General features: G+C 46.6%; 1 protein-coding gene across 1 annotated transcript in view; it reads left to right on the top strand.

The window, feature by feature from the left end:
• Positions 1 to 26219, top strand: part of slc5a9 (solute carrier family 5 member 9) — a 102954-nt gene that overhangs the window by 34131 nt on the left and 42604 nt on the right. The window contains exons 5-6 of the mRNA XM_070886910.1: positions 1122 to 1227; positions 14143 to 14223. Of these exons, the coding sequence (XP_070743011.1) occupies positions 1122 to 1227; positions 14143 to 14223 (187 nt within the window). The remainder of the gene's footprint in view (positions 1 to 1121; positions 1228 to 14142; positions 14224 to 26219) is intronic.

The following is a 26219-nucleotide window of genomic DNA, read 5'->3' as shown; positions in this document are numbered from 1 at the left end:
CTAGTGGAACTATAAACTTTATTTATATATTCTTATATATAAATCAACCCCACCATTTTGCTTCCAGACATGTGCAGGTGATCTCATCACAAGCTTTTGCTTTTGACAATTTGGAACCAGCAGTTAGAAGGTGCTTTAGACTGGTTTAGATAACTACTGATCAGTTGCTGATTCTCCCAGTCTCTCTCCTGCAGAATAGAAGCATGTAGTTGACATAGCCCACTCCCCCACCAACAGGGAAAGTCATCCTGCAGCAAGCTTTAATATCTTCAAACAGATATCAAAGAGACCTGGAAGCAGTTGTTCTAGCCGGCGATGATAAAACAGGGACAAATACACTTTGCAAACAATTTTCTTAAATTGATCTTGGAGGGGATCGATTATCTTGAATAGAAGCTCCCTTGTCTACGTTGGGGGCTGCGGGGATGGGGGGGCGTGTGTGGGGGTGGGGATGGTGGGAGGGCGCGGTAATGGGGGGGGGGAAATGAGGGGTGTGTGGTGGGGGCGGGGGGGAGGCGTTGGTGGAGGGAAACCTACCTTGTTCATTGGAGTGTTCCTGGGCCTTGGTTCTGCCCTCAGAGCAGCATGGAGCCGTTATGATTTTCCTGGCCTCCATCAGGGCAGGTGTTGGGATGTGGCATCAGCTCTGCATCCTAGTGCCTGTAATTAACTGCAAGTTATTTACCCATAAACCTTCAGTAATGGAATGACAATCACCAATCCTTTTGTTTACATCATTGTACATCAAAGTCGTGGGAAGTACTGAATGTTGCTGCCAACATAAATCAGGCCCAAATAGCTTAAACCACCCCACATAAAGTGTACACTGTAAACAGTAACAAATCATTTTAAAATTGTAATCTAATCTTAAGGTTTAGTGAACGATTGCAAATTACTAACATTTTTATGACATCATCTCAACCCCTTGATTCAATTTTCTTCTTGTACTCAGTAGTTTAAAATTTTGGTTCTGATGGAAAATTATCACCAATATCTTTTTTTTAAGTGGCTTCTTAAAGCATCTCAAATCTTTTATTACTGTGTGTCTACTTCAATAGGTAGATTATTAATGTAGGTTTCTTATTGTTATTTAAAAGCAACAATTATATTCCTGCTTTCAGACTGACATTTTCTCTGGAGCGCTTTTTATCCAAGTCTCACTGGGTTGGAACCTCTACATTGCTACAGTAATCCTGCTGGTGGTGACTGCCATTTACACAATAGCTGGTAATTATTTATACCACACATCTACTTTTGAAAGTACGAGAAAAATGTTGCTATCTCTAGGACACAAATCATCCACATATCCTGCAAAAGGACATAGACAGGTTAAGTGAGTGGACAAAAGTTTGGCAGTTGGAGTATAATGTTGGAAAGTGTGAGTTCATGCATTTTGGCAGAAAAAAATCAAAGAGCAAGTTATTATTTAAATGGAGAAAGATTGCAAAGTGCCGCAGTACAGTCGGACCTGGGGGTACTTGTGCATGAAATGCAAAAGAATAGTATGCAGGTACAGCAAGTGATCAAGAAGGCCAATGGTATCTTGGCCTTTATTGCAAAGGGGATGGAATATAAAAGCAGGGAAGTCTTGCTACAGGATATTGGTGAGGCCACACCTGGAATACTGCGTGCAGTTTTGGTTTCCATATTTACGAAAGGATACAAATGCTTTGGAAGCAGTTCAGAGAAGGTTCACTAGCTTGATTCCGGGGATGAGGGGGTTGACTTATGAGGAAAGGTTGAGTAGGTTGGGCCTCGACTCATTGGAATTCAGAAGAATGAGAGGTGATCTTATCAAAAACTATAAGAATATGAGGGGGCTTGGCAAGGTGGATGTTTCCACTGATGGGGGAGACTAGAACTAGAGGGCATGATCTTAGAATAAGGGGCCCCCCATTTAAAACAGAGATGAGGAGAAATTTCTTCTCTCAGAGGGTTGTAAATCTATAGAATTCGCTGCTTCAGAGAGCTGTGCAAGCTGGGATATTGAATAAATTTAAGACAGAAATAGACAGTTTCTTAAATGATAAGGGGATAAGGGGTTATGGGGAGTGGGTGGGGAAGTGGAGCTGAGTCCATGATCTTATTGAATGGTAGAGCAGGCTTGCGGGGCCGTATGGCCTACTCCTGTTCCTATTTCTTATGTTCTTATGTTCTTATCACTTTTAGTAACAGATAGTTCCTGGTACCCACATGCTATGAATTGTTCTATAGCCAAGAAAGCATGCAGGTGATCTTCTCGCACATCTTGCAAGACAATAAAATGAGTGTTTTAGGCAGTTACTGACTGTGAAATTAAACCAGTGATCCAGATAATAGATGGCTACCTGAAGAATGCTAAACAAAACCTTCTTTATCTTGAAACGGTCATCTATTGCAAGAGCACTTCCAAGTGTCACTTCATTGAACTAGTATTCCTGTCAATGTTATATTTACTTTTCTTTAAAAAAGTTAATCATGGAGGATTGGTAATTTATTTCAATTTATAATGTGTTCCTAGAAAAAGGGTCTATTGGAGTTAATAGAGATAGAAGTGTAACAACATAGCCTCTGTTCTCTCTCCATCGACATGGCCTTTAAATTGCTGCTTGATGTTTGCAGTGTTCGCTCTTCTTCAGTTGACAGGAAGCACAATCCTGGAGCTGGCAGCTTTCCAAGGATCCTGTCAGCTGCTGAAAGCCAAATTTGTAGAACTAGTTCAAAAGGATCTTTCTCCATGAAAAAAATACATCTTAACAGTGTGAGAAGTGTGTTAGAACTCTTCCACATATCTCCTTCTAATTGTCCTTGAAAAATATCAGTGGACTCAAAATACTATTGTAGGAGAAGTGACTAATGCACTGCTATACGGTTAGGTTTCCGTGTGTGATTTTGGTACCATAAGGGAAGCTGGTGCTTGAAGTTAATTTGAACCTTGCATAGAGCTGGGGTTTCAGGTAATTTATCAGTAACAACCTGCACTTATGGAATTCTTTTAATGTGAACAAAACAAGGAAACAATAAGATGTACCTTGTTAACTTTTAACTAAGCACACATGCTAAGCACCTGGAGTGATAAGATAGTTGTACAACAGATGGTGTGCCATTTTAATTGGATTCTTAAACTTGGTTTTGAGATTAACCCCAAAATGAGCTTCTGACCACATATCCACTCCATCACCAAGACTGCTTACTTCCAGCTCCGTAACATCGCCCGACTCCAACCCTGCCTCAGTTCATTTGCTGCAGAAACCCTCATCCATGCTTTTGCTACATCTCAACTTGACTATTCAAATGTTCTCCTGGCCGGCCTCTCATCTTCCACCCTACATAAATTTGTGCTCATCCAAAACTCTGCTGCCCATATCTTAACTCACTTCAAATCCCATTTACCCATTACCCCTGTGCTTGCTGACATTCCCTGGCTCCTGGTCTGACAACGTCTCATCTGTTTTCAAATCACTCCATTGCCTTGCCCTTCCCTATCTCTGTAACATTCCCAACCCTACAAGTTGCCGAGATCTCTGCACTCCTCCAATTCTGGCCTCTTGCACATCCCTGATTTTAAGTGATCCACCATTGGTGGCCGTGCTTTTAGCTGCCTTGGCCCTAAGCTCTGGAATTTCCTCTAAGCTTCTCTCTCCTCCTTTACGATGCTCCTTAAAACCTACTTGTTGGCCAAGCATTTGATCATCTGTCCTGATATCTCCTGCTGTGGCTCGGTGTCAAAAATGTTTTATTGATATCGCCCTTGTTAAGCACCTTGGGATGTTTGGTTACATGAAATACGCTCTATAAATGTCAATTGTTGTTGTTGATGGGAGTCGTTAATTGATTAATCTTCTGATATAATGCTTTAATTTTGATAAGGGAAGATATTTAAAACGCAAGTTTTTACTTTAAAAATATGAATTTTAAACAGAAGTTAAAGAAGACAAGCAGCAGGAAAATTGTAGATAAGTTTGGAGAAGATTGTCATGTATCTTACATGGCCACTGTTGGTACTATCACAAGGTGTGTCACCAGGGGGCACAGCATTGGGAGACTCATACGTTACCTGTACAGGTGTGCCTGGCCTAGTATAAAAGGCAGGCCTGCAGATGTGATCCTCACTCTGGAGTTAACTAATAAAGGACTAAGGTCACTACAGTTCAAGTACAACACACTGCCATATGGAGTCATTGTTAGAGCATCTAAGGCCACAACAACTGGCGACGAGAATACGAACTTTAGCGCGGAAATAGCTACTCTTGGTATGTTGCAGCAGTTCACCGATGGTGATGATTGGGACGACTTTGTGGAGAGGCTAGAACACTTTTTTACAGCAAACAACCTGGCAGGAGATGACCCAGCCACGCTGGCTGATAAGCGCCGCGCTATCCTGCTAACCAGTTGTGGGCCCAACGTCTATGACCTCATCAGTGACTTGCTGGTACCAGCAAAGACAATGACCAAGTCGTACAAGGAGCTCGTAACCCTGATCCAGGAGCAACTCAAGCCCAAGGAGAGCATCCTCACAGCCAGACACCGGTTCAATACCCACCGACGGCCCGAAGGCCAGGAAGTCGCGAAGTACGCCGCGGACCTCAGGAGGCTGGCGGCACCGTGTGACTTTGACACCCATCTTAATGAAGCACTGCGGGACATTTTTGTCATTGGAATTGGCCATGAGGGCCTTCTTCACAAGCAACTGTTGGTGGATACCACAGTCACCCTGCAGAAGGCCATCTCGGTGAGCCAGTCATTCATGACCCCGACCTGCGGCTCTAGGCCGATGTCTCACCCTCAGGACTCAAACCCGGCAGGTACTGTGCACAGAGTGGTGCCGTTCAGGAGCTGGACTGTAGAGCACGAATCCTCTCAGGGAAGAGAAAACAGGCCTCCGAGTCCCTTAACTCAGAGTCTGCCGAGGGGGACTAATCGAGTAGCACCATGCTGGCGTTGCGGAGGGAATCACAGGACTCACCAGTGCCGTTTTAAAGACTATGTATGCAAAGGCTGCGACACAAAGGGCCACCTCCAGCGAATGTGTAAGAGAAACAGGACTCACTGTGTCGATGAGGAATCCGCAGATGGCCATGAATCCAGCGTGGATTATGAATTGTTAGACAGAGAGGCTGCCCAGTCCCACGGGGAGGTACCTGCACCATCGAGTGTTCCCCGCTGAAGATGGAAGTCGAGATAGAGGGAAGTCCAGTCTTCACGTAAGTGGACACGGGGACGAGCCAGTCAGTGATGAATCAAGAAGCCTTTGAGAGGCTATGGGACAATCCGGCTGAACGACCCGAGTTGGCCCCGGTTCAGGCAAAACTGCGCAGCTACACCAATGAAATCATCCCAGTCGTTGGTAGTGTGAATGTAAAGGTACTCCATGATGGCGCAGTGCACAAGTTACCTCTGTGGATTATTGCAGGTGATGGACCAACGCTGCTCGGCAGAAGGTGGATGGAGAAGATCCAGTAGAAGTGGGAAGATTTCACCCCTCCAGCGATCGAAGCCCTCTGCACTCAGGGGCAAAGCAAGCCCTCACCTGAGGGTGGACCCGGCACCGATGAGCTGACCCGCACGGCACCCGAGACATAGACTGCTCAGCACGACTGTGTGGGGATGATCCAGCTGAGACGACCCGAACGCACCTTCCAGGCCCCAGTGGCAGGACTCAGGAGGGAGAAAATCAGATCCAGAAGCAACTTCCCAACTGCGGAGGCAGAGCCCAGGGAGAAGAGGAACACCGCAGTCAACATCGTGGATGAAGAAAAGATGGCGCCCGCACCACGAGGCGATGCGCTGAAGACAAAGATGGCCGCGGCCAGACCACGAGGTGCAGCGCTGATGGAGCAACACGTGGCATCAAACGGAGAAGTGGATTGGGGTAAAGCAAGCAAGGATCTCTTAAAGGAGGCCTGCAACCAACTACAATTAACGAGACAATTCCACACAATTAAGCAATGTAACAAGAATTGTAAGTTAGAGACTAAAAGTGTAACAGAGTATGTAAAGTGTGTAACTGATAATCGGAACTGTATACATGTAACCAGTGAGGAAAAGTCACGCGATTATGTACAATGTGCAATTGATGATTTGAACTGTGCATATGCAACCAGTGAGGAAAAATTGCGCGATCGTGCTCGGACGCCGAGAGTGTCCATCAGAAGCAAGGAAAAGCTGTGCGATGCAGGATTCCCAATGCACACAGCCAATGCAGCGGGCAGACACCCATTGATGCACACAGGTCCAGCAAGCTACCCAATGCTGTAGCTTGCATCCCGGGGACCAGAGTCATGTACTGTCATGTATGCAACCTTCATACAAATGTAACCTTCATGTAACTGTAACCTTCATGCAACCACACTGTATACTATATATACGTCCTGGAAATGCACACCTTGACCACAGAGGGTGAACTTGTGGGAGACACTCCTCACCTGGGCACTCAGGTATTTAAAGGGAGGTCCCACGCAGGGTCATCACTTCTTGGTCCTGGGGATAAAGAAAGGTCACACAGTGACCGTGTCTGCAGTACATGCCTCATGTGATTCAGTAGCAAGGTGCAGGGACACCACATTTGGCGATGAGAAACGGGAATCACCGAACCACGAGGATGGCCACCGGTAGCACAGAGGAACGTTACTGTGTGGGTGAGGACTGGGACGACTTCGTTGAGAGACTCCAGCAGAGTTTCGTCACGAAGGACTGGCTGGAAGAGACAGCGGCTGACAAGCGGAGGGCGCATCTACTGACCAGCTGCAGACCAAAGACGTATGCGCTGATGAAAGACCTGCTCGCACCCGAGAAGCCGGTGGACAAGTCCTTCGAAGAGCTCAGCCAGCTGATCAGTGAGCATCTCAAACCGGCGAGTAGCGTACACATGGCCTAGCACCGGTTCTGCACACATCGGCGTCGGGAGGGACAAAACATCTCGGACTTCGTTGTGGACCTGCGGCGCTTGGCCAGTCTCTGTATGTTCACAGACGCCTGCAGGAGGGAGATGTTAAAGGATTTCTTCATTGAGGGCATTAGTCACGCCGGGATTTTCAGGAAGCTCAAAGAGACCAAGGACTTGACTTTAGAAGGGGCGGCGTTGATAGCTCAGAACTTCATGGCGGGGGAAGAGGAGACCAAGCTAATTTACGCGCACAGCTCTGGTTCCAACGTGGCGATGGACCAGGGAGTTAACATGGTGAACGCGGCTCAGGACCCCACAGGCAGGCAAGGGCATTTTGAAACCGGCCAGGCAGCAACAGGTTTTAGGGTGGGCCCGCAACAGGGACAATGGAAAGGGGATCGGCAATTCACACCATCTCGAGGAACAATGTGTCCCGTGATAGGATCATTGACACCCACCATCAGAGAACTTAGAAATAACCAAAGGGACAATCAGAGAGGAATGCCTGGCAACAGTCCTTTTGTTAAACAACAACCTCAGCTCAAGCTGGAGGTGTGGGGCTAGACATACTGCGAAAAGCTGCAGGTTCCAGTAATTTATCTGTAGGAATTGCAACATCAGTGGACACTTGGCCAGAATGTGCGGAAAGGCTGTAGCGAGGCTAATCTACGAGACAGAGGAACCAGACGAGGGGTCTGCAATGCAGGATGATGCTTGGGGCAAAGCCATGGATGCTAAAGTTCAGCGGGTTCATATGGCTGACGTCCACAGCTCATATACCAAAACGCCACCCATGATGATGAAAGTTTTATTGAATGGCATCCCGGTGCGCATGGAGCTGGACATAGGAGCCAGCCAGTCCCTTATGAGCGCCCAACAATTTGAGAGACTATGGCCACACAGAGCTAGCAGGCCAAAACTGGAACGCATTGGCATGCAGCTATGGACGTACACCAAAGAGATCATCCCAGTGCTAGGCAGTGCAAACTTGGTGGTAACACATAATGGATCAGAGAACCAGCTGCTACTCTGGATTGTCCCGGGAAACGGCCCCGCACTTTTGGGGAGGAGCTGGCTAGCCGAGATGAATTGGAAATGGGGGGATGTGCACGCCATTTCATCTGTGGAGTGAAGCTCAATGCTCATAGGTCCTACAGAAATTCGGGGCACTGTTTAAACCGGGTGTCGAGACTTTCAAGGGCGCCAAAGTAGTGATACACATCACCCCGGATGCCAGGCCAGTGCACCACAAAGCCAGAGCGGTGCCGTATGTGATGTGTGAGAAAATTGAAAGTGAATTGGACAGGCTGCTCAGAGAGGGCATCATTTCGGCCGTTGAATTCAGTGACTGGGCAAGCCCCATCGTTCCTGTTCTCAACGCGGATGGCTCGGTCAGGATTTGTGGCGACTACAAGGCCACCATCAACTGAGTGACACTGCAGGACCAATACCCGCTTCCGAGAGCGGAGGACCTTTTTGCCATCCTGGCAGGAGGCAAGCTGTTCACCAAGTTGGACCTCACTTCAGCCTACATGACCCAGGAACTGGCTGAAGAATCCAAGCTTCTGACCACCATCACCACGCACAAGGGGCTGTTTGTCTACAACAGGTGTCCGTTTGGCATTCGTTCGACGACCGCTATCTTTCAGAGGAACATGGAAAGCTTGCTTAAATCCATTCCTGGAACGATCGTATTCCAAGACGACATCCTAATAATGGGTCGAGACACCGAGGAACACCTCCAAAACCTGGAGGAGGTGGGACGCCGACTGGACCGGGTAGGCTTGCGATTGAAAAAGCCCAAGTGTGTGTTTTTGGCCTCAGAGGTCAAGTTTTTGGGCAGGAGGGTTGCCGCAGATAGGATCCAGTCCACCGAAGCTAAAACAGAGGCGATCCGCTGGGCACCCAGGCCCGGCAACACATCGGAGTTGCAATCATTCCTGGGACTTTTGAACTATTTCGGGAACTTTCTGCCGAACTTAAGCACATTGTTGGAGCCGTTACACATGCTTTTGCGTAAAGATTGTGAATGGTTTTGGGGGGACGGTCAAGAACGGGCTTTGTTCCAACAAGCTGTTGACCTTGTACGACCCCTGTAAAAAGCTGGTTTTAACGTGTGATGCATCATCCTACAGGGTTGGCTGTGTGTTGCAGCAGGGTAACGATGACGGCCGACTCCAACCGGTGGCTTATGCCTCCAGGTCGCACTCCCAGGCAGAGCGTGGATACGGCATGGTCGAAAAGAAAGCACTCGCTTGTGTTTACGGGGTGAAAAAGATGCACCAGTACCTTTTCGGTAGGCGGTTTGAGCTAGTAACGGACCACAAGCCGTTAACATCCCTGTTGTCCGACAGCAAGGCTGTCAATGTCAATGCGTCAGCTCGCATACAGCGATGGGCTCTCACGCTGGCTGTGTATGACTACACCATACGGCACCGGCCAGGCATCGAGAATTGCGCTGACGCGCTCAGCAGGCTCCCACTGGCCACCACTGAGGGGGCGACGGAGCAAAGCGCTGAGATGGTGATGGCCATTGAGGCTTTTGACACCGCAAGCTCCCCTATCACAACCCGCCAGATCAAAATCTGGACCAACAGAGACCCCCTCCTGTCCATGATAAAGAAATGTGTTCTGACTGGGGATTGGGCGCCCGCACACGGGGCGTGCCCCGAGGAGGTCAGACCGTTTCACAGACGGATGGATTTGCTCTCCATCCAAGCCGACTGCCTGCTATGGGGCAGCTGGATAGTCATGCCCCAGAAAGGAAGGGAAGCATTCATCAGGGAACTCCACAACGAGCACCCTGGCATCGTGCTAATGAAGGCCATTGCCCGGTCACATGTATGGTGTCCGGGAATTAACTCAGACCTGGAACACTGGGTTCGCAGGTGCATGACGTGTGCCCAGCTGGGCAATGCCCCCAGGGAGGCCCCCTCAGTCCGTGGCCCTGGCCCACCAGGCCATGGTCACGTGTTCACATCGACTACGCGGGCCTGTTCATGGGAAAAATTTTCCTGATCGTTGTCGATGCATACTCGAAATGGATCCAGTGCATCATATTAAACTCGTGCACGTCATCCATCACAGTGGAGAGTCTGCGTACGGTTTTCGCGACCCACGGCTTGCCGGACATTCTGGTCAGCGACAATAGCCCGTGCTTCACCAGCCATGAATTCCAGGAGTTTATGTTGGGTAATGGCATCAAACACGTCCGGACAGCACCATTCAAGCTGGCTTCCAATGGCCAGGCGGAACGTGCGGTCCAAGTCATAAAACAGGGCATGCTCCGTATCCAAAGACCCTCCCTTCAATACCGCCTATCGCGCCTCCTGCTGGCCTATAGGCCCCGCCCGCATTCGCTCATGGGAGTCCCGCCAGCGGAACTACTCATGAAACGCACTCTTAAAACGCGGCTGTCCCTCATTCATCCAGCCCTGGCAGACATTGTTGAGGGCAAGCGCCAGTCCCAAACCGAGTGCCATTATCGAAATGCAAGGGGGAGGTGTATAGAAATTGATGACCCGGTATTTGTTCTTAACCATGCTTTGGGACCCAAGTGGCTTGAGGGCACCATAATTGGCAAAGAGGGGAATAGGGTCATAGTGGTCAGATTCAACAATGGGCAGATTTGCTGCAAACACTTGGACCAAGTAAAGAAAAGGTTCAGCATAGACACTGAGGAACCTGAGGAAGAGCATGAGATGTTACCCACACCACTGCCAGTGGACGAGCAACAAGGACATTCACCAACATGCACAGTCTCTGCGGCCAGCCCGGACAGACCAGAATCACCTCAGGTGACAGAGACGCATGCCAAGGCTCAGCCACCAGAGCCACAACTGCGGCGCTCCACGAGAGAGCGTCGACCACCTGAAAGACTTAACCTTTGACACAAAAAGATGTGAGGGGGGAGGTGATGTCATGTATGCAACCTTCATACAACTGTAACCTTCATGTAACTGTAACCTTCATGCAACCACACTGTACACTATATATATGTCCTGGAAATGCACACCTTAACCACAGAAGGTGAACTTGTGGGAGACACTCCTCACCTGGGCACTCAGGTATTTAAAGGGAGGTCTCATGCAGGGTCATCACTTCTGGATCCTGGGAATAAAGAAAGGTCACGCAGTGACCGTGTCTGCAGTACATGCCTCGTGTGATTCAGTAGCAAGGTGCAGGGACACCACATATACCACAAAGTGTGGCCACAAGCAGCCAACACACACGAGCTGCGAAGCAAGCAACCTCAGCAGAGCAAAGGCACCGGTAGTGACACCATGCCCTGGGTCGGCCCCATCTCTCAGGCAATCGGTGGCACCAACTGTCACGAGCCTGAAGGAGCAGACTGCACCAAGGCCATACCCCTAGACGTAGAGTCACCCGCCACTGTTTCCCCAGAGGAAACAAGCACCAACCAGGATCTCAAACCAAGCGACGCTCAGGCCAGCAAGTCAGCAGTTCCCTGTGCACTGCTAGATGACAGCTCCTCAGGGAGCAGCTGGGACCCAGGGCATAAAGAAAGAACGGGGGGGGTCACAGTCATTTGTGAACCTGCCTGATGCTAGGGACCATGGCAACAGCCCCGGGAGCAGGCTACGCGAGCCAACCGGCTTCCCACTGCCAGCACCAGGCACGGAACCACCACCAGACTGCAGGGACACCACCCAGCAGCTCCGGAACTAGCTTGTCCTTACGCACCGGTCACTGTATCGATAAGGCATCTAACTCCCTTGTCACACCACAGAACCACAAAAAGCAACGCAACACCCACCTATCTGAACTCGTATGTACATGAATGTCAGGAGCCCCCGCCACACCAACGTGGGAAGGGGGAAAAATGGAGTGGTCAGGAACACACACGCACACAAACAGCAACCACCAGCACACTACCGCACCAACTACCCGCCTAAGGTTGAGCCGGCCCGCTAGAGGTCTACCCGACAGAACCCATATCGAGCTAAGTCCAGAGCATAGTTAATGCAGAGGCTATTTGCACTGAGGGTTCAGGGGGGAGTGATATCATGTATCTTACATGGCCACTGTTGGTACTATATCAAAGTGTGTCACCAGAGGGCACAGCAGTGGGAGACTCGTAAGTTACCTGTACAGGTGTGCCTGGCCTAGTATAAAAGGCAGGCCACCAGGTATGATCCTCACTCTGGAGTTAACTAATAAAGGACTAAGGTCACTACAGTTCAAGTACAACACACTGCCTCATGGAGTCGTTGTTAGAGCATCTAAGGACACAACAAAAATGATTTTAGAACTTTGGAGAAACTTTTTAGAAGGTTTGGGGGAGAGTGAAGAATGTTAAATAGAAGATGTATAAATTATTTGAATCATAAGAAATAAATGCCAGGAATTGCCTCGAGAAGTCAATGGAATAGTGAATGAAAACAGACGGGATGTAAAATGGGCTGCTGATTCGCTATCACCCATTTTGAGCTGCTGCCAAATATCAATGTCACCCCTGTTAAAGATGTGATCCTGCAATTCTAATCTGAGTTGTGGTATATTAAGTTGAACTCATTTAATCTTGACACCAAATGTACCATTTATGACATTCACCTAGACAACTGTATTATCATTGCCTGTGTAAAAGTAGGGAAATAAATAAAGCAGTTAGCAATATGCCAAATTGTGTTCAGTTCAGTTCTTGAAATCCTTGAAGTAGCTATGCGATAAATGGTACTTTAACTAATATTGTATTGCATTTCTGCTGGTGTCTAAGCCATGCCTGGATATTTTCAATTTGAGTTGCTTTACGTATGGAAATTCAACAGCCAAATTAGGTATCATAATAAGACGCTAGATGTAAGTATAATTTTATTCCTACACCTGTATTGTCATTTTTACAGCTCTGTTCTATATTGAATTTTGTAATCTGTTTTCTGCCTTTTATCAATGCATTACAGTGGGTTGACACACTGATACACAAAACTACAGGAGTTGGACATGAATTTGAACCTTTGCTTTCCTCACATGGTGATTTCCAGATTAAGCAAGTCATTAGAAGGAAGAACCAAGGGGGGAAAAAATACATGAGTTACCCTGAGGCAACACACCAGCAGCCAATTCTAGAAATGTATAATCTGCGGCCTGGGAGTACATTTCCCCTCACTCAGCTTGGAAATGACATGGAGCCAAAGAAGGGATCACAAATAGATTTTTTTTAGGTTCTTTATAAAAAAAATTCTTCCTTCTTCTCTCAATGTCACACTTAGACCAAAGGGTGGGTGTGAAATCTGCTTACAAACCCTCATCTATGCTGCCCTTTAATTGTCTCCAGATTGTGCCGAACAAGAGTTCAGCGCAACTTACTCTCCAGTCTTTCCTCCTGCTCCATAAAGAAGTGCCTTGCTTCCACTCGATACTTTTCCCAATATTGCACCAGAGATTAGAATTCTGTCACATGAGGTCTTTCAGAATCAAACCTGTGTTGTACCACTCAGTGTCACAGTGGAGCTCCAGCATACTATAGCATTCAGAAAAAAACAGGAAAATAAATTAAGTAAAGCAGAATGCTGCCCACATTTCATTAATCAGAGGGTAATCATTTCCCCCGTTCCCCCATAATTAGCCTTGCATTAGCAGCTGACGTTCATCAATATAACAGTTAACCTTTCAGAGATCCGATTAGTCATGCCACCTGAACGCTCGTCGGGGCTGAATAGAGATCAAATCATGTTCAGCAGCAATATTAGAAAAGGCCAGCAGTAAATTACCTTCCACTTCGTGCGTGGCACAGGAACACCTAAAAAAGATGAAAAAGTAAAAACAAAAAAAAAGTACTATAGTTTATCTTGAGTAGACATATATCTGAAGTCCAACAGATTAATATTTCAAATTCCCCGCTAATAAGGAATGAAGTAGTTAAGGAGTGTTACAAAATCCTGAGGTCTTACCCCCCTTCCCTTTTATTTATGCACAGAACTAGCTCAAACCTTGCTCCCAGCCATGTGCCCATCTACTCCCTTATAAATCGGAAATATGTCCTGATATATTTACTGCATTGGAGCCTCGGTAGGTCCTTGTATAATTCCCAGTCATAAATGTATTAAAATAAGTTGAAAACTAAACTATGACGAGTATAATTTCTGGCATACAGCTCCACAGGCTAAGTGTTCAGAAAGATTTATCTTCATTTAAATTCATCTAAAAGCTTCAGGGAAGAACATGACTACATTTATATCAGATTTATTATGTACAGTCTGGGATTATTTGCTTGGAAAAAAATCAGTAAATGGCTATTTTTGCCTTCCCACTGGCAGGTGGTTTGACTGCTGTGATTTACACGGATGCCCTTCAGACTGTGATTATGGTGGCAGGAGCTCTCACCCTTATGTTCATAGGTGAGTCTTTCGGTATGAACAAATATAAAAATTGTACACATAAGTTACAGTATTACGGAGACGAATGAGTCCATACTGCAGCGCAGATTCAGCTTCCGGCCTTTGAACCCAACACATTCATCACTTATCTGTTAGTTAGAATATGATGGCTTCAGACTGAACATAATAAGCTTTTAATATAAACAGAGTCTCAATAGCTTCAGAATGCATTTTCTGAAATGAATAAATCACAGAAAAGCTTTTATATTTCATTGTACCAGTATATTTTCCTGTATTATATTGAAAATCTAATCTAGTATTCATGTGTCTCAGTCGTATGATGTAATTTATCTTCAACCCATATGTCCCTATCATTGTTATTACACTTCCAAATACATGATGCTGTCTCTACTGCACAAGCCCTCAGCTACCCTCTGTGCCTCACTCAGCAATAGGCCCATCGTGGAACCCATCACTGGCTCCTTAAGAGCAGTAATCTCAATTGCCCCATTCTGTTATCTCACTAACCTTTCTGCCCGACATGCCCATTGAGAGTTAATCTCACCAACCTCGTTCCCATCCCACTCCCATGCCCCAGCCTCTGCTGTCAGGTCAATAATCAATACCCTCTACTCATTTCCCTTCAGAATCTCTGCTTATTCTTGAACAAGTCCCTTGCTACCCATGACATCATTGGGGATAATTATATTGGCATGCTGGCTTTGATTGAAACTTGGTTTGCTGGTGTAAGCACCTTGCCCCTTACAGAAGCATTTCCACCTTATTATACTTTCCACCACCTGCCCCACTCAAACTCAAACAGCGATGGGGCCCTTATCACAGAGTTGCACTTTGACATCTTCCACCCTTCACTGGCACCTTTTCCTCCTTTGAACATGTTACCTCTAACAGCAGTGAACCTGTGGCTCCGATCCACTACACATAAGGTAAAACGTTATTTTAATCTATATTTGCCCAAATACTGACCAAAAAGTATTACAATACTGGCTCAAAGATTCATACATACCCACAATGCTCCATCCTACCATGTCCTGCCCTGAGTACCCTTTCCCTCTCCCTCCTACCACAGAGCGCTCCAAGCACCCATTCCTTCATGCTCTTGCCTTTTCTCTGCCTCTCCTCTCACCTCCTACCTCTAACCAAATCCATCCCATTATTTGCCACCAATAAATGCATACTGTCACCTAGATAACTCCCCCATCCATGACCTGTGGCCCAAAAGGCACCCATAACTTGCCAGCCTGTAGTAATGTCCAGATTCCTCCCCACCCAGCACCCCATAGCTACCACAAAGAAATGCTACCTTTCCCGTCACCAACCATCCATCTAGAAGGGAGGGTGGGGAGCAAAAGTAGAAAGAATAGTGGAAAAGAGGGGCGAGAACCTGAAGACAAAACAAAGGGATAGAGAAGCAGAAGAGGACAGAGGGAAACACAGCAATATTAAGATGACAGTGACAGATAAGAGAGAACGGGGGAGAAATTCGTGTGGTTTGCACCACAGGTTAGTGCCACAAGATGGCACTAAAACACCATTGACAGCTGTAATGATAGCTGATATTGGTTCCAGCGCCGCACGCCATATCAGTGTTGCCGGTAGCACTGCAGCTAAACTCCATCGCTGGGGACCTTGCCATCATGGAGATTGTGATGTCAGTGAGTGTGCAACGCTCACTGGATCTCCGATCTCCCAACTTCATTTTAGCCACTTACCATAATAGCAGCGCAGAACAGCGACAGGGAGAGCCGCTGTCTACCAGCAGGAAGTAGGCTGCAGCAACGATATCGAAGGTATCATCCTCAATCAGCTGCAACTAACATTGTTCTGCGGTTTCTGTGCCTGTTTGCTACTTCCTGCAACTGAAACAGCTTTCCTTAGTTATTTCAAGTTTTTTTGGTGATAGGAAGTATTGATTCAAGTGCAGAAGTCACTCATTATTTGTTAAAGGCTTCTGCTCACAACACTTCTTCACAGTCATGGGATGGGGCCTGTGGGATTGTGGGAGTACCTCAGAAGGACGATGAGGCAGAGGAGGATGAGGAGGAAGTGGACGAGGCAGAGGAGGACAGGGAGGACGAGGGTAAGGAGGAGGAGGAATGAGGGAGGGCAGAGGCAGCAAGAAAATCGGCATTCTGGACGGGCTCTCTGTGACCAGCTCATCAGACTCTGTTTCGCATGAATTAAACTCCAGATCCCCATAGCTTACCACATCCCTGTCTCATGCCATCTCACAGCATCCTCCTGGGCAAAAAGGTGAAATGAGAGAGACTACAAAATATTCCAAACACACTTAATAAATTTATCTATAAACATATCACACATATGGCATGAATTCTAATAACTAATGACCCTTGTGCCTGTCATAGTTGAATAGCTGTCATTGTGTGCAAGGTATGAGATGTGGGTGTGAGTGTTGATAGGTTGAGGTTGTTAGTGGGTGAGTGGCTGGGGGTGTGGTGCATTGAGCAGTGTGTGAAGCTTCTGGTACAGATGGTGGGATAGAGGGATGTTTGGGGGAGTGTCTGCGAGTGCTGTTGGGGAGGGGTTAAATTAATATGGCAGGGAGATAAGAACCTATGCAGGGAGACAGAGAGAAGGAGAATGGAGGCAGAAGCAAAATATAAAATGAAGAAAAGTAAAAGTGGAGGGCAGAGAAACCCAAGGCAAAAAGCAAAAAGGGCCACATTACAGCAAAATTCTAAAGGGGCAAAGTGTGTTAAAAAGACAAGCATGAAGACTCTGTGCCTCAATGCGAGGAGTATTTGGAATAAGGTGGACAAATTAACTGCGCAAATAGCAGTTAACGGATATGATGTAATTGGCATCACGGAGACATAGCTCCAGGGTGACCAAGGCAGTGGTATTCAACATTCAGGAAGGATAGACAGAAAGGAAAAGGAGGTGGGGTGGCATTGCTGGTTAAAGAGGAAATTAATGCAATAGTAAGGAAGGACATTAGCTTGGATGATGCGGAATCGGTATGAGTGGAGCTACGGAATACCAAAGGGCAGAAAACGCTAGTGGGAGTTATGTACAGACCACCAAACAGTAGTAGTGAGGTTGGTAACAGCATCGAACAAGAAATTAGGGATGCGTGCAATAAAGGTACAGCAGTTATCATGGGCGACTTTAATCTACATATTGATTGGGCTAACCAAACTGGTAGCAATGCGGTGGAGGAGGATTTCCTGGAGTGTACGAGGGATGGTTTTCTAGACCACTATGTCGAGGAAGCAACTAGAGGGCTGGCCATCCTAGATTGGGTGATGTGTAATGAGAAAGGACTAATTAGCAATCTTGTTGTGCGAGGCCCCTTGGGGAAGAGTGACCATAATATGGTAGAATTCTTTATGAAGATGGAGAGTGACACAGTTAATTCAGAGACTAGGGTCCTGAACTTAAGGAAAGGTAATTTCGATGGTATGAGATGTGAATTGGCTAGAATAGACTGGCAAGTGATACTTAAAGGGTTGACGGTGGATAGGCAATGGCAAACATTCAAAGATCACATGGATGAACTTCAACAATTGTACATCCCCGTCTGGAGTAAAATGAAACGGGGAAAGTGGCTCAACCGTGGCTAACAAGGGAAATTAAGGATAGTGTTAAATCCAAGGAAAAGGCATATAAATTGGCCAGAAAAAGCAGCAAACCTGAGGAATGGGAGAATTTTATAATACAGCAAAGGAGGACAAAGGGTTTAATTAGGAGGGGGAAAATAGAGTACGAGAAGAAGCTTGCCGGGAACATAAAAACTGACTGCAAAAGCTTCGATAGATATATGAAAAGAAAAAGATTAGTGCAAACAAACGTAGGTCCCTTGTAGTCAGATTCAGGTGAATTTATAATGGGGAACAAATAAATGGCGGACCAGTTAAACAAATACTTTGGTTCTGTCTTCACGAAGAAAGACACAAATAACCTTCCGGAAATACTAGGGGACCGAGGGTCTAGTGAGAAGGAGGAACTGAAGGAAATCCTTATGAGGCGGGAAATTATGTTAGGGAAATTGATGGGTTTGAAGGCCGATAAATCCCCAGGGCCTGATAGTCTACATCCCAGAGTACTTAAGGAAGTAGCCCGAGGAATAGTGGATGCATTGGTGATCATTTTCCAACTATCGACTCTGGATCAGTTCCTATGGACTGGAGGGTGGCTAATGTAACATCACTTTTTAAGAAAGGAGGGAGAGAGAAAATGGGTAATTATAGACCAGTTAGCCTGACATCAGTCAGGGGGAAAATGTTGGAATCAATTATTAAAGATGAAATAGCAGCGCATTTGGAAAGCAGTGACGGGATCGATCCAAATCAGCATGGATTTATGAAAGGGAAATCCTGCCCGACAAATCTTCTAGAATTTTTTGAGAATGTAACTAGTAGCAAGGACAAGGGAGAACCAGTGGATGAGGTGTATTTGGACTTTCAAAAGGCTTTTGACAAGGTCCCACACAAGAGATTGGTGTGCAAAATTAAAGCACATGGTATTGGGGGTAATGTACTGACATGGATTGAGAACTGGTTGGCAGACAGGAAGCAGGGAGTCGGAATAAACAGGTCTTTTTCAGAATGGCAGGCAGTGACTAGTGGGGTGCCGCAGGGCTCAGTGCTGGGACCCCAGCTCTTTACAATATACATTAATGATTTCGATTAAGGAATTGAGTGTAATATCTCCAAGTTTGCGGATGACACTAAACTGGGTGGCGGTGTGAGCTGTGAGAGAACGCTAAAAGGCTGCAAGGTGACTTAGACAGGTTAGGTGAGTGGGCAAATGCATGACAGATGCAGTATAATGTGGATAAATGTGAGGTTATCCACTTTGGTGGCAAAAACACAAAGGCAGAATATTATCTGAATGGCGGCAGATTAGGAAAAGGGGAAGTGCATTGAGACCTGGGTATCATGGTACATCAGTCATTGAAAGTTGACATGCAGGTACAGCAGGCGGTGAAGAAGGCAAATGGTATGTTGGCCTTCATAGCTAGAGGATTTGAGTATAGGAGTCGGGAGGTCTTACTGCAGTTGTACAGGGCCTTAGTGAGGTCTCACCTGGAATATTGTGTTCAGTTTTGGTCTCCTAACTTGAGGAAGGACGATCTTGCTATTGAGGGAGTGCAGCGAAGGTTCACCAGACTGATTCCCGGGATGGCAGGACTGACATATGAGGAGAGACTGGATCGACTGGGCCTGTGTTCACTGGAGTTTAGAACGATGAGAGGGGATCTCATAGAAACATATAAAATTCTGACGGGACTGGACAGGTTAGATGCAGAAAGAATGTTCCTGATGTTGGGGAAGTCCAGAACCAGGGGATATAGTCTAAGGATAAGGGGTAAGCCATTTAGGACTGAGATGAGGAGAAACTTCTTCACTCAGAGAGTTGTGAACCTGTGGAATTCCCTACCGCAGAGAGTTGTTGATGCCAGTTCATTGGATATATTCAAGTGGGATTTAGATATGGCCCTTACGTCTAAAGGGATCAAGGGGTATGAAGAGAAAGCAGGAAAGGGGTACTGAGGTGAATGATCAGCCATGATCTTATTGAATGGTGGTGCAGGCTCGAAGGGCCGAATGGCGTATTCCTGCACCTATTTTCTATGTTTCTATATGACATTTGTCTGGACTATTTTCAAATGGCGCTACTTAGCCATTTTTAGTCTAAAGTCTGCCCATTCCTTGGCTATAACAAATTTCTAGCCCATGTGTTCTTTGACTTATTGTGAGCAACACCTCAGAGGATCCACTAGTACATATTTAAATGGCAAATGTGCCGTAATATGCCTTTCTTTAATTATTAATTTACTACTTAATACATATTGCCTCACTGGCCAAAAGGACTCTGTACATAATTCATTGTAACTGCAATTATCATAATAATTAAAGATACTTACTTGCTAAGTTGGCAGACCCCTGAAGTACGATCTTAGAAGGTATATCTTAACTCCCTATTTGGCTTCTTAATCCTTTAAAGTGCCAGTAATGCTATTTCTTCTGGTAACTACATGGAGTTTGTATTTATTCAGCAATGTGAGAACATTCAGTTCAGAGGTAGTGGCTGGGTAAATCAATAGAAACATAGAAATTCTTAATGCAGAAGGAGGCCATTTTGGCCCATCGTGTCCGCATCGGCCGACAAAGACCATATGGCCCACGATCAGTAGCCCTGAAGGTTACATATAAATCTATGAACAATCAACAATGGAGGAAAGGTAAAGAGCACCCAGCCCAACCAGTCCCCCCCACACACTGCAACACCCCTTGCATCGAAACATTCGACATAACATCCCAACTGGAGCCATGTGATCTCCTGGGAGAGGCAAACAATGGATAAAAATCCAGGCCAATTGGGGAAAAAAAAATATGGGAAAATTCCTCTCCGACCCATCCAGACGATCGAAACTAGTCCAGGAGATCACCTTGGCCGTCTTCGATTCCCTGCAGTACTTACGATCGTATCTGTGCCAGCCAACAAGAGGTTATCCAGTCTAATCCCACTTACCAGCTCTAGGTCTGTAACCCTGCAGGTTACGGAATTTTAAGTGCCTTTTAAATGTGGTGAGGGTTTCTGCATCCACCACCCTTCCAGGCAGTGAGTTCCAGACTCCCACAACCCTCTGCGTGAAGAAGTCTCCCCTCAAATCCCCTCTGAACCTTCCACCAACAACCCTAAAACTATGCCCCCTCGTAATAGACCCCTCCACCAAGGGAAATAGACCCTTACTATCCACTATATCCAGGCCCCTCAAAATGTTGTACACCTCAATGAGGTCTCCTTTCAACCTCCTCAGTTCCAATGAGAACAAACCCAGCCTATCCAATCTGTCCTCAAACCTAAGATTCTCCATTCCAGGCAGCATACTAGTAAATCTCCTCTGCACCCTCTCTAGTGCAATCATGTCCTTCCTATAATACAGCGACCAGAACTGCACGCAGTACTCCAGCTATGGCCTAATCAGAGTATTATACAATTTAAGCATAATCTCCCTGCTCTTGTATTCTATGCCTCAGCCAATAAAGGCAAGCATTCCGCATGCCTTCTTAACCACCTTAGCCATCTGGCCTGCTACTTTCAGGGATCTGTGGACAAGCACTCCAAGATCCCTTTGTTCATCTACACTATTAAGTGACCTACCGCTTAATGTGTATACCCTTCCTTATTAGCCCTCCCACTTCCCTGAATTAATTCCATTTGCCACTGCTTTGCCCATCTGACCAGAAGATTGATATCCTCCTACAGTCCATGACTTTCCTCTTCATTATTAACCACACAGCCAATTTTGGTGTCATCTGCAAACTTCTTAATCATACTCCCTATATTCAAATCTAGATCATTGATATATACCACAAAAAGCAAGGGACCCAGTACTGAGCCCTGCAGAACCCCACTGGAAACATCCTTCCAGTCACAAAAACATCCATCCTACCCTCTAAGCCAATTTTGGATCCAACTTGCCATTTTGCCCTGGATCCCATGGGCTTTAACCTTTGTGACCAGTCTACCATGTGGGACCTTATTAAAACAGAGATGAGGAGAAATTTCTTCTCTCAGGGTTGTAAATCTGTGGAATTTGCTGCCTCAGAGAACTGTAGAATCTGGGGCATTGAATAAGTTTAAGACAGAAATAGACAGTTTCTTAAACGATAAGGGGATAAGGGGTTATGGGAAGTGGACGGGGAAGTGGAGCTGAGGTCATGATCAGATCATCCATCATCTTGTTGAATGATGGAGCAGGTTCGAGGGGCCATATGGCTTACTCTTGTTCCTGTTTCTTATGTTCTTATGTTCATATGTAAAAGCTTTGCTAAATCCATATACACTACATTGTACACACTACCCTCATCGACCCTCTTGGTTACCTTCTCAAAAAGTTTAATCAGGTTAGTCAAACACGATCTTCCCTGAACAAATCCGTGCTGACTGTCCCTAATTAATCCTTGCCTTTCCAAATGTAAATTTATCCTGTCTTTCAGGATTTTTTCCAATAATTTTCCTACCACTGAGGTTAGGCTGACAGGCCTGTAATTATTTGGCCTATTCCTTTCTCCCTTCTTAAACAAGGATACCACATTAGCAGTCCTCCAGTACTCCGGCACCAGGCCCAAATCCAAAGAGGACTGGAAAATGATGGTCAAGGCCTCTGCTATTTCCTCTTTTACTTTGCTCAACAGCCTGGGATGCATTTCATCCAGGCCTGGGGACTTAACTGCTTTCAAAGCTGCTAAACCCCTTAATACCTCATCTCTCACTATGTTTATTTCATTCAGAATTTCACACTCCTCCTCGATAGCAGTATCTACATTGCCCCTTTCCTTTGTGAAAACAGATGCAAAGTTTTCATTAAGAACCATACCAACATCTTTTGCCTCCACACAAAGATTACCCTCATGGTCTCTAATAGGCTCTACCCTTTTTTAGTTACCCTCTTGCTCTTAATATATTTATGGAACATACTAGCCAAAAAATTTTCATGCTCTCCCTTAGCATTCCTAATATCCTTTTTAATTTTACCTCTTAACTTTCGATATTCCTCCAAAGATTCTACAGTATTTAGCCGTCAGTAAATGACATAAGTGTAAAGTCCTGACTCCTCAGTACAGATTCACACGAGGCATGTAGTGAAGTCAAGGTCACTCTGGACCTGCACCTTTATTTCACAGCTCTGGAATGCTGTCCTTATATACCTGTCTCTTGCAAGTGCACCCTGGTGGTAAGGTATGCTGGTGGTTACAGGTCATATCTTATTACAGTCATGTATAGCATGTTATTATACAGTTATATATAATAATGTAAGATACATGACATCACCCTCCCCCAAGGTTTTATTGTCTTTATAGGTTCAGTCTCTCAGGTGGTCTACGCTCTTGCGTGGAGCGTCTGAGTTGTGGTTCAGTTGTTTGCCTTGGTGTCTGTTTTTCTTTGGGTGTGATTGCTGGTATCTCGCCTGGGCTGTCTGTTTTGATTGGTGTGATTGTTGTTGACTCGCCTGGGCTGTCTGTTGGGATTGCCCTTTCCTCAGGTTGTTCCCTCTATCTGTCCACCGGGTGTGGTCCGAGTTCCACATTGTAGTTCCGCAGTGTTGTTGCTAAATCTGCTTTTGACTTGGTCTACATGCCTCCGGCAGGTTTTGCCATTGTCCATTTGTACTACCAGTAGCCTGTTTCCTTCCTTGCCCGTTACTGTCCCTGCAAGCCATTTGGGACCCCTGCCATAGTTTAGTACAAACATTTTGTCCTCTATCTCATTCCATCTCCCCCTCGAATTTCTGTCATGGTACTCAGTCAGCTTACGGCGCTTTGCCTCAACGATTTCGTGCATGTCTGGGAGGATTAATGAGAGCCTTGTTTTTAAAGTCCTTTTCATCAACAGTTGCGCGGGGGGGATCCCAGTCAATGAGTGCGGACGAGATCTGTATGCCAGCAGCAGTCGCGACAGGCGACCCTGCAGCGTGGGACCTTGGATTTTAAGCATGCCTTGTTTAATGATTTGCACTGCTCTCTCCGCCTGGCCGTTGGAGGCCGGCTTGAACGGTGCCGTCTTGACGTGATTAATGCCGTGGTCAATTATAAAATCTTGGAATTCTGCGCTGGTGAAGCACGGACCATTGTCACTGACCAATATGTCAGGGATTCCGTGCATTGCAAACATGGTTGCGAGGCTCTCCACAGTGGTGGAGGTTGTGCTCGAGTATAAAATGGTGCATTCGATCCACTTTGAAAATGCATCTACAACTATGAGGAACATTTTTCCCATGAATGGGCCCGCATAGTCTACGTGCACCCGCGACCACGAATGGTAGGCCAGGGCCAGGGGCTCAGGGGAGCCTCCCTGAAGGCCCACCGTTGAATTCGCGCCGAGGCGATGCCGTTTATTGCCTTGCTCTCAGATAGGAGGGACGTGAGGGGCTTGTGGTCGGTTTCTGACGCGAACTTGGCCCTGAAAAGGTATTGGTGCATCTTTTTGACACCGTACACGCACGCGAGCGCCTCCTTCTCTACCATTCCGTACCCGCGCTCCACCCGCAAAAGTGACCTGGAGGCATAAGCTATGGGTTGTAATTTGCCCGCACTATTGACATGTTGCAAAACGCACCCGACCCCATATGCTGACGCATTGCATGTGAGAACTAGCTTTTTACCTGGATCAAAGAAAGTCAAAACACTGTTGGAACATAGAAGGTTGCGTGCCTTATTGAAGGCGCATTCCTGGGCGTCCCCCCAAAACCAATCGCACCCCTTCCTGAGTAGCACGTGGAGAGGCTCCAGCAGTGTGCTTAAGTTCTGCATAAAGTTCCCAAAGTAATTGAGTAGCCCGAGAAAGGTGCGCAGTTCTGAGACATTCCGGGGCCTGTGTGCCAGGCGAATTGCTTCTGTTTTGGACTCTGTTGGGCGGATTCCATCAGCGGCAATCCTTCTTCCCGAAAATTCAACCTCGGGTGCGAGAAACAGGCACTTGGATTTCTTGACTCGTAGGCCTACCCGATCCAACCGCTTTAGTACTTCCTCCAAATTACGGAGATGGGAGTCGGTGTCCCTGCCCGTGATAAGTATGTCATCTTGAAATACAACCGTCCCCGGGATGGACTTGAGCAGACTCTCCATGTTGCGCTGGAATATGGCAGCTGCCGACCTGATGCTGAATGGGCATCGATTGTACATGAAAAGGTCTCGATGTGTGTTGATGGTGGTGAGTATCTTGGATTCCTCAATCAATTCTTGCGTCATATACGCAGATGTGAGGTCCAGTTTTGGGAAAAGTTTACCTCCAGCCAATGTGGCAAATAAGTCCTCCGCTCTGGGCAGCGGGTACTGGTCCTGTTGGGAGACTCTGTTTATGGTAGATTTGTAATCCCCACAGATTCGTACAGATCCATCAGGCTTCATGACTGGGACGATGGGACTTGCCCAGTCGCTAAATTCCACAGATGATATAATGCCTTCCCACAGAAGCCTGTCTAGTTTGTGTTCAATCTTTTCCCTCATCACATAGGGTACAGCTCTGGCCTTGTGATGGACCGGTCTAGCATCCTGTGTGATGTAGGTTTTGACTTTGGCCCCTTTGAAAGTGCCCACACCTGGCTGAAAGAGATGTTCAAATTGCTTTATAACTGTTGAGCAGGAGGTCCGTTCCTCTAATGACACGGCATGGACATCATCCCATTTCCAGTTTAGTTTTGCCAGCCAGCTTCTCCCCAGCAGTGCTGGGGGGTCTCCGGGGACAATCCACAGGGGAAGTCAGTTCACTGTCCCTTTGTGTGTGACAGAGAGCATGGCGCTGCCGAGGACTGGTGCGATTTCTTTGGTATAGGTCCTTAGTTTGGTGTCGACCCTTGTGAGTTTTGGTTTGTCTCTTTTATGCAGCCACAGTTGTTCAAATTGTTGAGCGCCCATGAGAGATTGACTCGCTCCCGTATCCAGCCCCATGTTGACAGGTATCCCGTTGAGTAGGACCATCATCATTATAGGAGGCGTCCTGTTGTAGGAGCAGCGGCCATTGATCATGTTGACCGCTGTACATCGGTGTCCCGGGTACTGTCCCCACCATCTTCTGGTCTGCTTTCCGACCCATCCGATTCGTATACCAGCCGAGTTGCTGTTTTTTTGCACATGCGGGCCAAATGCCTTGTATATTCACAAGTTCTGCAAACAGCCTGCTGAAATCGACATCCCCTTGACGAGTGCCCACCCCCACACCTCCAGCACAGACCGGTTCCATTGTTCAAAGTGTTCCCAAAGAATGAGCTGCGTCTGGCTGATCTCTCTTGAGCTTCTCTCAGTTTGTAGTTGATTGCTCGCTTTGTGGGTTGATGAGATGTGAACGGCCGTTCCTGTGGCCCTTGATGGCTTCTGGCACCACTGCCTGCTGTCGAGAGCCTGTTCTCCCGGTTTTGTCTGTGTGTGGGGGTAGCAGCTTGTTTAGTGCTGTGAACTTCTTGTTCCGATATTTCGTTAGTTGTCGTACCTGCATTGTAAATCAACCTCGTTTCTTCTTCCCCTACC

Source organism: Pristiophorus japonicus, chromosome 8, assembly GCF_044704955.1.
Source record: "Pristiophorus japonicus isolate sPriJap1 chromosome 8, sPriJap1.hap1, whole genome shotgun sequence".
Classification (NCBI taxonomy): Eukaryota; Metazoa; Chordata; class Chondrichthyes; family Pristiophoridae; genus Pristiophorus; species Pristiophorus japonicus.
The sequence above is the reverse complement of the archived record's forward strand: the minus strand, read 5'-3'. Positions and strand labels throughout refer to the sequence as shown.